Source organism: Solanum tuberosum, unplaced genomic scaffold (assembly GCF_000226075.1).
Source record: "Solanum tuberosum cultivar DM 1-3 516 R44 unplaced genomic scaffold, SolTub_3.0 scf00106, whole genome shotgun sequence".
NCBI classification, from domain to species: Eukaryota; Viridiplantae; Streptophyta; class Magnoliopsida; order Solanales; family Solanaceae; genus Solanum; species Solanum tuberosum.
The window spans coordinates 676,478-690,553 of NW_006239032.1; the positions used below are offsets into that span (position 1 = coordinate 676,478).

At 37.2% G+C, this 14,076-nt stretch overlaps 1 protein-coding gene across 2 annotated transcripts in view; it reads right to left on the minus strand.

Annotated features, from left to right (window-relative positions):
• The window catches only part of LOC102586283 (mediator of RNA polymerase II transcription subunit 23), an 80,202-nt gene extending 66,528 nt beyond the window's left edge, over positions 1-13,674 (minus strand). Inside the window, exons 1-7 of one of the 2 annotated variants that reach the window (XM_006349402.2) lie at positions 13,304-13,674; positions 13,183-13,226; positions 12,692-12,791; positions 11,617-12,597; positions 6,172-6,406; positions 4,654-4,871; positions 3,933-4,140 (exon numbers count right to left, since the gene is read on the minus strand). In XM_006349402.2, the coding sequence (XP_006349464.1) occupies positions 3,933-4,140; positions 4,654-4,871; positions 6,172-6,406; positions 11,617-12,597; positions 12,692-12,791; positions 13,183-13,226; positions 13,304-13,444 (1,927 nt within the window). In that variant the 5' untranslated portion in view covers positions 13,445-13,674. The remainder of the gene's footprint in view (positions 1-3,932; positions 4,141-4,653; positions 4,872-6,171; positions 6,407-11,616; positions 12,598-12,691; positions 12,792-13,182; positions 13,227-13,303) is intronic. The other variant, XM_015309588.1, reaches the window with a different exon arrangement.
• Between the last annotated feature and the right edge of the window lie 402 nt (positions 13,675-14,076).

Here is a 14,076-nt window from a genome sequence, read left to right on the forward strand (position 1 = left end):
AAGGTGGTTCTTAGAAGAAGAGCAAGAGTTATTTTAAGTTTGAGAATTAGTGGTTAGGAACGGAAGGTTTCATTGACAGAGTAAGGATATGGTGGAAGTCTTTTGATTATACTAGGAGACCAGATTACATCCTTGCATCCAAATTAAAAGCCTTGAAACACAAATTGAAGGAGTGGAGCAGAAGTGAGCAAGGAAATCTTGGCCAACAGAAGAAATTTTTACTTGAATAGTTGGGTGCTATGGAAAACATTGCTACTGATAGAGATCTAACAGACGATGAGGCAATGGAAAAGGCAAGTTTACTTCTGAACTTGGAGGATTTGATACAAAAAATGAGGAGATCTACTGGAGGCAAAGATCAAGACAATTTGGTTAAAGGAAGGGGATAAGAACATCAAGTTCTTCCATAAGATAGCTAATGCACACAAGAGGTACAACAACATAGATCAACTGCTAGTCCAGGGGAACATTGTCCAAGAACCAAAAAGAATCCAAGGGGAAATAGTGGAGTTCTATCAGAAACTCTATACAGAGGAGGTGCAGTGGAGACCTGCCAACAATGTTTTGAACTGCCCAAGGTTGATAGAGGAGGAAACGGAGGATCTTGAAAGAAGCTTTAATGACGAAAAAGTTCTAAGGTGTTTAAAGCAGTGTGCAACTAATAAAGCACCAGGACCATATGGCTTTACTATGAGGTTTTACATCAAATGCTAAGAGGGGGTGATAGGTGACATAATGGAGACTTTTCAGGACTTAACAAGGGAGGTTTGAAAGAAGCTGAATTCTACATTCATAGCCCTAATCCCAAAGAAGAAAGGTGCAAAAGAATTGAAGGACTTTTAGACCTATTAGCTTGATAGGCAGTACGTATAAGATTTTCTCAAAGTGCTTACTGAAAGGCTGAAAAAAGTGATGTCCAAGCTTGTTGATTCACAACAATTGGCTTTTATTAAAGGGAGACAGATAATGGATGCGGTCCTCATAGCTAATGAAGATTCCAGGTTGGTCACGAAAAAACCAAGAATTCTATGCAAATTAGACATTGAGAAATATATGACCATTTCAATTGGGACTTTCTTACGGATATGCTAGAGAAGATGGGTTTTGGTCACAAATGGAGACAGTGGGTTAAATTTTGCATATGTTCTGTGAACTTCTTAATATTAAACGGCTCTCCAATAGGATATTCTAGGTCACAGAGAGATCTAAGGCAGGGTGATCCCCTATCACCCTTCCTTTTCATACTAGTCATGGAGGGACTCAACAATATGATCAAGAATGCAAGTCGTGAAGGGTGGCTGAGAGGTTTTGAAATTGCTAGAGCTAGAAGGGAAAGTCTAAAGATCACTCATCTACAATATGCAGATGACACCCTTGACATTTTATGATGCTGAGGAAGACCACCTTAAAATACTGAGACTGATTCTAGTTATTTTTTAAGGTATGTCTGGGCTACATGTGTCAACTGGAGGAAAAGCTTTATGTATCCCGTAAACGAAGTACCAAGAATGGAAATTTTGAAGTCAATACTTGAAGGTGAAGTCGGTGTCCTCCTAACCACATACTTGGGAATGCCTTTGGGGGCAAAATCCAAGTCTATGGAAATTTGGGATGGGGTGACTGAGAAGTGAGAGAAAAGGCTAGCAAGGTGGAAGTCTCAATACCTTTCCCTAGGGGGAAGACTAACACTGATTAATTGTGTGCTTGATGCACTTCCAACATATATGAAGTCATTATTTCTTTTCCTAACAGGATTCATCAATAGGTTGGATAGCATCAGGAGAAATTTTTGTGGCAAGGGAACAAGGAAAAGGAAGGGTATCACTTCGTCAAATGGAAAACTGTGATCAATGAAAAGCGAGTTGGGGGTTTGAGGATCAAGGACATAAAGAACCAGAGCAAAGCTTTGAGGATGAAGTGGCTTTGGGAGTACTCAAATGATAATAAGAATATGTGGGGCTCAGTCATAAAGGCAAAATATGAAGAGAGTGATAGTTGGATGACAAAGGAGGTTACCACCGCTTATGGTGTTAGCTTATGGAAATCCATTAGAGAACTTTGGAATGAATTCAAACCAAACACCAAGATCAAAGTAGTAGGTGGCATAAAAACTAGATTCTGGAAGGATGATTGTCACGCAAAAGGAAATATGAAGACTCCCTTCCCTAACATCCACAATTTAGTTCTTCAGCAACAAATACTATAGCTCACTTATGGACTCCTCAAGGGTGGAATTTTGTATTTAGAAGACACCTCAATGACGGGAAAATTTCAAGAGTAACAGATTATTTTAGAAGCATTGATCGGTTTAGTGGTCTGGAAACAGGGCATGACAGATTGCAGTGGTTGGGAAATATTACAGGGATTTTTAAAGTAGGTGCAGCATACGGGAAGCTAAACCATCAAATCTGCAGTTACTCAAATGGCCCTGGAGACATATATGGAATGCCAAGTTGCCCTACAAGGTGTCTTGCTTTGTGTGATTACTGGCTAAAGAAGCAGAGTTGACACGGGAGAATTTAATGAAGAGGGGAATTCCACTTTGCTCAAGATGTTTTTTCTGTGGGATACTTGCAAAAACAGTCAATCATTTCTTCATCCAATGCGAAGTCACTGGCCAGTTGTGAAATTTGTTCTTGACTTGAAAACATCTCCTGGTCCATGTCTGGGAGAATTTCAGAGGCTCTATATAGCTGGGAAGAAGCAAGGACACAAGCAAAAGACATAGGGAACTGGAGAATTGTCCCTACCACTATTTGGTGGACAATATGGAAAGAGAGGAACCATAAGCGTTTTTGATAACAAGGAGAGTAGTATGCAACAAGTCAAACTGAATTGCATATGGACTCTGTGTTTTTGGTGTAATCAGATTTACTCTAATGATACGCTCACTAACATTGATGTTTTAGACTCATTATAGGGATAGGTCAGTATTATTAGAGCTCCTTATGTAAATATTGTTTCCAATACAACCTATGTACTATTCTACAAAAATAGAAACAATTACCATTTTCAAAAAAAAATAAACCACAGATTATACCAAATACCAAAAGCCAAAGACTACATGAATAAGCTAATACTACAACCGACATGATACTCTATATACCACCAAACCAAATACATGAATACGCTATTAATAGGACAACTCTTAACTACCGACTAACCTTCATACCCTACTATTTAAGGTCATGTCTTCGATAAACTGAAGATGCGTCATATGTTGTTTAATCACCTCCCCCAATAATTCTTCGGCCTACATCTGCCTCTCCTCAACCCACTATATTCAATCTCTCACAACTCCTCATTGGGTCATCTACACATCCCTTCTTCTAATGCCCAAACCATCCTTGTCTATGTTCCCTCATCTAGTCCACACGAAGGTCATTCCCACTTTCTCTTGAATATCCTCATTCCTAATCATATCGCTCTTAATATGCCCACACATCCATTTCAACATCCTCATTTCCGCCATTTGCATTTTTTGTACATAGGAGTTCTTAATTGGCCAACACTCTGCCCCCTAACAAAGCTAGTCTAACAACACTCTATTGAACTTACTCAAAACTTTAAAAAAAAAGATAGAGAGAGAAGGATTGAACTTTAATACAATCCCAAAAAGAAGCCTGAAGCCCTTGATAACTTCTCAACAAATAAGAAAAATCCAAAATTAGAAAATTTGGAATGTTTCAAGAGAGATTAAGAGGATTAGATATATTAGAAATTGGAAAAGAATTACTAGAAGAGACCCCTATTAAAGTTATTTCTTCATAACTTAGCACATAAGAAAATTAGAAAAATAGACTTCAAATGAAATTATATATGTCAAGTGTTCTGCTCTTTTTTCTACAAAAACCTTAAAGCTTCTCATTGAAGTATTGTTTTAGGCAACACGTATTTGTTGAGCCACCCATGCAGTTTAATGAAATGATTACCTTTGTTAACTTGTCTCCACCATTCATCAATTTGCTTTCCCTTTTGTAGCTGCTCGTTATTCAGGTATTCTCTTGTTGCTGTATTTAGTGTCCAAATGCGCAAGTTCTGACAACTGCTAATGAAATCAAGTAGGATACTTTGAGGATTATTAGGATCAGAGCTTTTCTCCTCTTTATGGAACGAAAGAATTTTTCTGGTCGTCTCCACCTAACAGCAAATTGTGAAAATCACAAAAACATACAACGATAGGCTATAACACCAAAAACATAATTTAATAACAACTTATATCTTCATGAAAAAGAGGAAAAGAAAATAAGAAACAAAAATTATACAAGAAATTGATATACCAAAGCTTTAAACATGGAGACGAAACTGCAATGACATATTTTTGGTTCAGCATCTGGATGGGGGATTTTCTTCTAAAATTATAGGAAACCTCAACCCCCACCCCCACCTCCACCCCCTACCCCTTCCAAGGAGCCAACAGTGGCTTTTCCCACTTGCCCCTCGGTGACTCGAACCTTCCAACGGTGGAGGCCCCTTTCCCCTCCCCCATCTTTTCCCAGTAATTCTTGAAAATCAGAGACAGATAAATATGAAAGCAATGCAATTAACCAGCACCTAAAACATCAAGGTCATTACCAAAACGATTGTATTAAAGTTCAATCAGTTTATATCTTCCTTATATGTAAAAAAGTAGTTATATCCAAGATGGAAAACCTTTCTTGAGTCTGTATTTAGAGCATTCATCACTAGTTCAACCCGAATAATTTGTGCAAGTAACCACGTAACATGGTTCGTCCTAAGTATTTGTTGATCACCCTCTTGAAGTCGTAATACTAATTTGTCCACAAACTCCACAAAATCAACGCATCCACTTTTCATGAGAAAAAAAAATATATCGGAGAATATAAGCCACTCCTGCCAGCAACTGATTTCTGCAGAAAGTAAGGAGAGTACATTAAAACTATCAAACTAAGCCAATCACAAAGGGGGAGAGCAACTTACTAGGAAATAAAGCAACTCATTAATATCAACAATATACTAATTAAGTGAGTAGAATATGTGATAATGAACATATTATGTAACCCAAGAATGCACGCAATCTTTCTCAATGAAGTACGCATCCAGGCGCACGGTTCTCACCCACAGCAAACACCCCCGTATTACATTTTATTGTCAAGCTAGACAAGTTAAGGCCATATAGCACAATAATTCATAAAAACACTCATGTCTTTGTTTACTTTTCTTTCAAAGCATCGTCATTTTCCTTTTTAAAAAAAACTGGTAACCTTACTCTATACATCCACGGGTATACTACAACCATAAGTGTAGTTTCCCTTCAAAAGTATTACAATCTATCAGAAGCTCAAAACTATATACGTTGCCTACAAACAGTCTAGAACATCAAAGATGTCTTCTGTTTGAGCTAATAAATTAAGTTTACACCAAAAGTAAAATAGAGCTAGACACTTTTCATTTTGACATCCTAAAGACTGTTTTGTACATTTTCAAAGCTCCTATTGTTTCTCTCTTTCTAGATTGACCACCAAATGCATGCTGGGACAATCTTCCATCTCTCCTCCTTTGTAACATCTCCATCCCTGTTCCAGCTACCAAGTACTCATCTAATACATCCTGGTTTCACCCATGTGATCCCCTTCAGGCTAGTGAACATTCTCCATAGCTGTTTTGTCCATTTACAATGTAAGAAGAGATGGTTGACTGTCTCAGCTTGCTCCCCACACAGATAACACCTAGAGGCCAACTGATAACCTCTCTTGTTCAGGTTCTCATGTGTTAGGACAGCTTCTTTTGCCAAGAGCCAAGTAAAGCAGTTCACTTTGTAAGGCACCTTTGGCTTCCATATCATCTTCCATGGCCAATCTTTCTCCTGTCCCCCTGTCCTGTTGAGGGCCTTGTAAGCAAACTTGACTGAGAAGTCACCTTTGCTGTCCTCCTGCCATAATAACACATCATTTTCCTCAGCATCGGCATTTTCCTTTATGCCATGCCCATCTGAGAAAACATTATTTTTTTTATTTTCTATCAGATTATTCACGCGGCAGTGAAGATTGAATTTCAGTTTCATAGCCAAAGCACTGTGCCGGAGATACTGTACCCGACTACTAATATTAATAATAACATTATAAGAAAGAAAAGGGGAAAACTGAGAAATGTACAAATTGGCAACTCATAACACAATCTCAAGCAGAGTTTGAAGTCTGAGAATATTGCCTGAATTAGTCAACTTCAATAATTCAACAATTCTTTCAATAACTGCCTCGCAAACCATTTCCGATGTAAACACAGCACCCGGAGTTGGAGCCTGGGCATGAACCCTGTGACAGGGAGCCACGAGAAGCACACGTCTCCACCAGTCTGGTGATGGAGTGTTCCGAAGTGCATGCTTTAAACAACGCAAAGCTCTCTCCCAATCCAGGCTTCCTTTTTGAATGGAAGCTGCAAGATCCTATTTTCCAAATAAATGCAAGTACATTTAAACAACAAAAATAATTTTTAACCATAAAAAAAAGGTATTATAGATCAGCTTTTGCACGAGTATGAGAATGTCTACAAGATATAACTGGTCCATGTAAGATAAATAAAGTTCTCAACTGGTCCATGTAAGATAAATAAAGTTCTGGCCTGTACACTGTCTGTGCCATATACATCTATACATTAGCAGAAGGAAATAGAGAAGACTGATATGGGTATCATATGCTATAGCCTTTTTTATATAAGAACATCATTAGCTATAGCCTATAATAATTTTATGCAGATTGAACCTGCCTTTGAGCCCAAGTTACATACTTCATCTCTTGGTCAAACACCTCGTGTGCAGCACTTCTGAACTGAGATAAGCAGCTCAGCATCCATGAATGTGCCTCAAATATGAACAATAAGGCTCTGCTCAGTAAATAACGAGTAGTAACTGGTTTTCTGGGTAACACCTACAACCCCCATCCTAAAGATAATGATGAATACACGTCACTTTGCAAGGACTTGAATGGGTGACAATAACTATAGCATACAGTCTATTTGGAGGCAGCCTATACTATCTCCTTATTACCTTAAGCTACAAATAATCTGACTCCAAAACCACACCCAATAGAGACCAATATGAACAATAAGGCTCTGCTCAGTAAATAACGAGTAGTAACTGGTTTTCTGGGTAACACCTACAACCCCCATCCTAAAGATAATGATGAGTACACGTCACTTTGCAAGGACTTGAATGGGTGACAATAACTATAGCATACAGTCTATTTGGAGGCAGCCTATACTATCTCCTTATTACCTTAAGCAACAAATAATCTGACTCCAAAACCACACCCAATAGAGACCAACACACTAAGAGATTTATCCCAATATGGGAAACTCCTTGCCGAGGGCCTGTGCACCCCCGGGATTAGTCGGGGCTCAAAGAGACTCGGACACCCGGTGCAAATCAAAAAAAAAAAAAAAAAAAAAGAGATTTATCCCAATATGCCTAAGCATGTAGGAAAAGTTGACCGGTACATGTGCTTCTAGGAAGTAGCAGGTTCCTGATGGACTAGTCAAAATGTGCGCAACCTGACCCATGCACCAATGGCAGCCGGGGTAGAGCTATAGTTCTGGTTACTCATTGGCAAAATCCAGTAGCTTTGGCCTAAACCCTATATTTGTATTAAAAGTCTACTAAATATGTATAAATAATTTAACGATAACCCAATAAGTGCGCGTATACACGATTATGGTGCAAAGTCCTCTTCAATGTTGATTATGGTGCAAAGTTGATTATTGTGCAATTGCGTTAATAAATCAATTTTTTTGTGCACTATAGAACTCTCAGATTAAGAAAAGCTGTTTACTACACGAGCTTTTGCATTAGTCTTTTCACATTTATTTGCTTTTATTATTTTTTAAAGCATAATTATTGGTCTCCTTTCATTACAAGCTTATTCAGTCCCTATTTGTTTTTATTAATATTAAAATGCCTAAATCTAAATATACATCGAATATTAAGATTAGAGCCCGTTTGGATTGGCTTAAAAAAAGTAGCATTTAAGTCAAATTTAAATGACTTTTTAAGCCAAAAAAATAAAAAGTTGTGGTAATTGTGGTTGGTGGTGATGATTATAAACAATGGCCAATGGTAGTGGCGTTGTGTTGGTTGATGTTGCTGGTGGTTTTGGATGATGATGATGGCTGTGGTTGGTGGATGATGGGTGGTGGTAGTTGATAATTATGGGCATCAATGGTAGTTGATTATGGTGAATGGCAGCGGTGGTTGTTGTTAGGTAAAAGAGGATGGAGTAGTGAAATGTCAACTTTGCAGAAATCCTTGAATGAATAGCATCTTAATGATATGAAGACTTTGTTATAGGTCTTAATAATTCATATCTGCTCAGACTATAAATGGTTGTAAAAAAAACAAAAATACTTAATGATTTAGATCCGAAAAATCCAGACCTAGTAAAGACAAAATCTGAATGATTCAGATTCAGACATGCATTAAGTAAAAACAAATGAGAGCTTAGACCATCTTATGATATGGCAGATTGTGCTAAGAAGAAGGAGAAGAAGCACTGGTTTGGCTTGATTGTGCTAAAATTTAATATTTTGAAAAGATTGGCTAGTTTTTAAATAGCACCTATAAAAGTGGATACCTGCTGTAAATTCTACATTAAAAAGCACCCAAATTGACATGTGGAGATGCTCAACATTGATTCATGTGTATGCAAATTAACTGGTAGAGGTCGCCATTGGTTCCCAAATTTTATCATAAAAGTTGTTTTGTATGGCTTAAATATTGGTCCACCGCCATTACATTTTCATACGGGTCCAGGATTTCACTAAGGGGGTTCAAAAAAAATATAGCGCCTAGAATTTGAACTTGGAACATCAAGGTGAATTTTGAACTCACTAAACCACTAAGTCAACCACTAGTCTTGTGTTTAGGAGATTCAAAATCTATATATCTACACTAAAAATTTTAAAAAGACCTTATATGTACCATATAACTTTATGCCAAAGGGATTCGGCTGAACACCCTCACCCCCTCCTAGATCCGACCCTGCATACAACCCATTTAGCCCGTCTAAGTTCAACACAAGTCGCCCATTCCCCCTACCCCACCCCCACCCCAAAATCACTCATGCCTTGCAAAAGAAAAAATCCCCCCTCATGTGATGCCAGCAGCTCTTCTAAACTCTAACAAGGATAAATAGCAGATAACTTAAGATGGACAAACGAAAGCAACTAACAAAATAAGGCCCCTCAATTGAAAAAAACTTATCATCTAAACACTTCCAGATACGCGCAACAATAAGCCCAAAGGTACCAAAGCAAGGACCATCCATAGAACTATTAATTGGCCAGGAAAGTATACCACTAGGTATGTGAAACAAGGTTACATAGTAGATAGCAGTAACAGAGTAAAAAAGACTGAATCAATAGAGAAAATACTTTGTAATCAACTAGAAGCTTCTCAAATTTCAACAAGTATCAACAGCTACCGTAAAAGGAATCTCCTTAAGAGTTATTGAGATGGCAATTGGGAGGCCATGAATACTACAAGCAACTATACAATCTTTACTGAATAGCTCCATCTACATAAATATAACAAATACCCATCCCAAGCCTTGGATCCTTGACCTTGGAAAACAATCTGGAAGAGCTATGCCCCGTACAAGGTTAAACGCTGCTTCTGGCTCGTAGTTCACGGCAAGTGCCTCACACTGCATAATCTATAAAAGAGAGGTCTTTCATTATGCAACTGATGCTCTCTTTGCAAGAATGAGGAAGAAGATATAAATCATTTATTCCTCAATTGCAGGTTCTCTTCCAACATCTGGAGCTTCTTTAATTTCTTGAACATTCAGTGGTGCATGCCAGGAGATTTTCTCCTAGCTTGGCAAAAGATAGGTTTTACCAAGTCCTCTTCGAAAACATGTAATTCAATCTCGTCAGCTTTTTGGTCGGGTCACTTGATTCTTGAAGGAAAGAAATGTGTTTGTTTTTGTTAAGAAGTCTCACATCGGTAGAGGGATGGGAATTTGATCTCATTATATGGACTTGGACAAACCTCCACTCATGAGGTAGCTTTTGAGGTTGAGTTAGGGAAGACAAGAAAGATGGTAGTTAAACTAAAACTCAATTGTATATCCTTGCATAGTTTTTCATGCAATATGGGATCGGCATGTGTTAGAGACGGATGCTATGTTAGTTCACTACAATTTTTGTAAAGTCCTTGCTCTTTTTTTTAGATGTAACCTGTAACAACATTCTCTTCATGCTGCTTATTTTACATCAGCTATACTTCTAATTTTACCGATTAAACGAAAAAAATTGGTCATGTTAAGTTTCATCCCAAAAAACACTTAAAAACTTGAAGCTGGTGTCAAAGTTCGTGAAAAAAATTATCAAAAACATGGGAACATAAATTAAGGCATCCATGAGCTGAAGATAGGATGATTAGATCGTCTCTGTTTGCTTAGGGCCACCATTTATCAGGTTGAATAGGAGTATGACCTAGATGGTAAGGTTCAGATTAGATAAATTCAAGGAAATAATCACAGGAAGTCCTAAAGAGAACCACTGGACTAGGAAACGAAAGACTCCACCCAATCAACTAAAGAGAACTAGATAAGGAAGACTACCCAATCAACTAAAGAATCAGAAATGGCCAGAACATGAGGAAGAATTTATCTCACCCATAGCCAACCACATAAAAAAAGGCATTAGACATAGTCTTTAATCACCATAGAACGGATCAGATACTCCAGCCCAAGTCCAACCTCCACAAACTACCATCAAAGTCATTTCTATAATCCAAAATCCCACAATCAAAACCAAGACTATCCCTTTACACAACATACATTCAATTTTAGGACATCAGAGCCCTTTGACCTCAAGATTTAAAAATTGTAAGCAAATCGTCTAAACATCACAAGCGAAAAATCAAACTTAAAGTAATAGCTGCCCCAGTCCATTGGTTTATGCAAAACCACCGGAATACTATAATTGTCTATGTGTTATGAGCAACAACACAAATACAATTTAGAATCAGAACCCTGTAACATTTTCTAGATTTAGTAACACTAGCAAAAAATTCCTTAACATACTACTAATCACTAGAATTCATATCATAATATTCCAAACTGCCCAACTCTTACTGGCAATAGCCATTAAAATCGATAGTAATTGATTGAAAAGCTATTAAATGTACCACGCTTCTGCATTCCTCCACAACAGTTCCTTTATTTTTTATCTTTTTATTTTCGATAAGTAACATGACTAATTTAACCAAACTTTGGCATTGGTAAATGTATTAATTCAGTGTTTTTAATAAGCTTCAGCAATAAAGCACGGCAATGATATTCTAGATCTTTCTTTTTTTTGGATAAGTATCATACAAGACCAAAATGGGCATTATTCTTCCTAGACTAACAGGCATTATTCTTCCTAGACTAAAGTGGGGCACAAAGCTTAGTTGTACTTGAATTTGTATCATAGATAGAACATATATTATTGTTGATGTCAAGGAGACCAAGAGGACTGCCAAAATTTGATGCTAAAATGTTCTTTCAGTTTCACCTGCTCCTTTTTTCTCAAGCAAACAGTTCCTATTTATACATTTTATCAGTATGCTTGCACATGATATTTTAACATGGTTCTAATAATATCACATATACATACCTCTCCATGCAATGGTTCCCCAAGCACACTAGAATATGTAATTGGTGAATATCTCAGGTTAGCAACTGCTTCACCAGACGAATTTGCAGTGGCTTGAGGAAGAAGTCGAGGAGTCCCAAATGTAGGGCAGTGAAGGTGCTGATCCAACATTTGCATATGCATAGCCATCATATCTCGCCTCCGATGGATCTCCAAAATAAGAGTGAACAGAGCTTCATCATCTGGTATATTTTCTAAAAACTGCAACCCACTCCGGAGAAGTTCATAAAACGGTATGCGGCATTTATCATTCTCAACCAGCAACCAAATAACATCTAAACAACTATGTAGCCACTTAATTAGGGCCTTATCTGGTTTCCAATATTTCATACTGTCTAACTCATCAACACCATGTAACTTTTGGTCCCAATTAATCAACCAATTCAACATATGGTGGAAAACTTCGGCATGTGTTACTGGCTTAAGATTAGAATCTAGACCAGTTAAAATAATTTTGCAACATAACTGACGCAGACTGCTTGTAGCATTATCCTTTGACAACACATTCACTTTTGCAATAGACTGTTGGCTAGTACCATTAACATCAGAAGACTTCATGGGAGACAAAGCAGCAGAAGATGAGGGTTCAGCTGCTGAATGAAGAGGGGACCCAATACCATGGACAGTGGGCAAAGGAGATGCAGGATTTGATGAGTGAAAAATGGAGGTACTCGCTACTGTGGTGGAAGAAGGGAGCAATCCAGATGTTAAATTAGCAGAAGAGACAGCACCAGATGGTAGATTAGCCTGGCTAGCGGATATCTCAGTTGATGAAACGGAGGAAAGAAGAGAAGGCAAGAAAGTATCCCAGTTTATGAATCCTATACTAGACAAACTGCATATGGCAAATAGAATAAATTCTGCACGAGGTGCGTGACTACTGCAATGAATAACGAGAGAAATAAGAACAGATTCTGCCACTGCACTTAGCTGTTCCTTGTCCTGGAATAATATGTCAGACAAAAGAAGAAGCATGTGTCATTACACAGAAGATAAACGAAAGCAAAGATGTAACATTTCCAAGTGAAAAACTTACAGTAAACTGGCTCTGCAGCTGTCCAAAATCTAAGAGAAATTGCTCATTTCGTGGAGGAAGCTCTCTGTTAAGAGCAGTTACTCTCTTCTGTGTCTTGTTCCTGTATATCTCTAACGAATCATAAGATTTTCTTTTTTCTTTCTTTGAGTCAGTGCAATGAAACATAAGACTTTTGGCATCATAAAGCACAAGTTTGAAATGAAAGGAGAAGTGAAGCATTTAAGTAAAGATCCCATTACGCTTGTTACCGAGTGGAATAAAACATAACTTCATAAGGCTATAGAGCCGTTCGGATTAACTGAATGTAAATAGCTGATAAGAATTATGTGTTGAAATCAATTGCTGATACATGTTTAAATAAGAGTATTGAAAATGATAATAAAGTATAACAGATATTTTTTAGAATTAGAAAAGATATTAATGACGTTTAGTAAGTTAAGTTTAACATTAATAAAAGAAGAGGTTATTTCAAACGAAAAGAGTAGACTTACGGTGGTTCTCTGATAGAATCATCTGATTTTTGTCCAGAATTTTTCTGCCAAGTAGGAAAAAAAAATTGAAGAAGAAAATAATATTTAAAGAAGAAGGGGGTTTGAAATTAAAATTGATTACCAGTCCTAAGTATAAATTGAAGAGATCAAGGATGGCAGGTCGAGAGGGATGAAACTGGTGGTGGGACCGAGACCTCAACTGGTGTGTGTTGTTATGCTCCATTTCTCCACTGCTTGGAGTGGAAACGGGAACTCGCAGCATACTTTTCTTCTCTTCCCCTTCCGATTTAGACTAGACGAGACTAGGACAGTCCAAAATTAAAGAGAAAAATTATCATAAAGTAGCGGTACAACTGTAAATAAAAAAAACCTCGAGCGAAGTAGAGCAACCGAAAACCAAGGTATCTCCTCGACGAGTCTGTGCTCACTGGCCCCAAATATATGCTTGGAGTGCAAATATATACTAATAATTTTTAGATTTCAATCATAAATGCATAAACAATCAATGAACCAACTATGAAACTAGTTATTTTTTTCTATACAAATGTGTATATTTTTAACCCGGAAGATACATGTAGGGTGTGTTTGTTATGAAGGAAAATATTTTCCTAGAAAATGTTTTTTTGGAAAAAAAGTAGATTCTTGACTTATTTTTTCATGTTTGGTTGGTGAGTAGAAAATATTTTTCAAAAAAAAATTTTAGTGTTTGATTTATGAATGAAAAATGTTTTTGAGAAAAATATCTTTTATTTTTACTATAATAGAAAATAATTTTTGAAATTGAAATTATTTTTTAAAAACAAACTTAACTTTTTTTTAGGGGGTGGGGAATCGAGGGTAGGGGTGAAAAATTGAAATTTTGAAATTGAAAATATTTTTTAAAAACAAACTTAA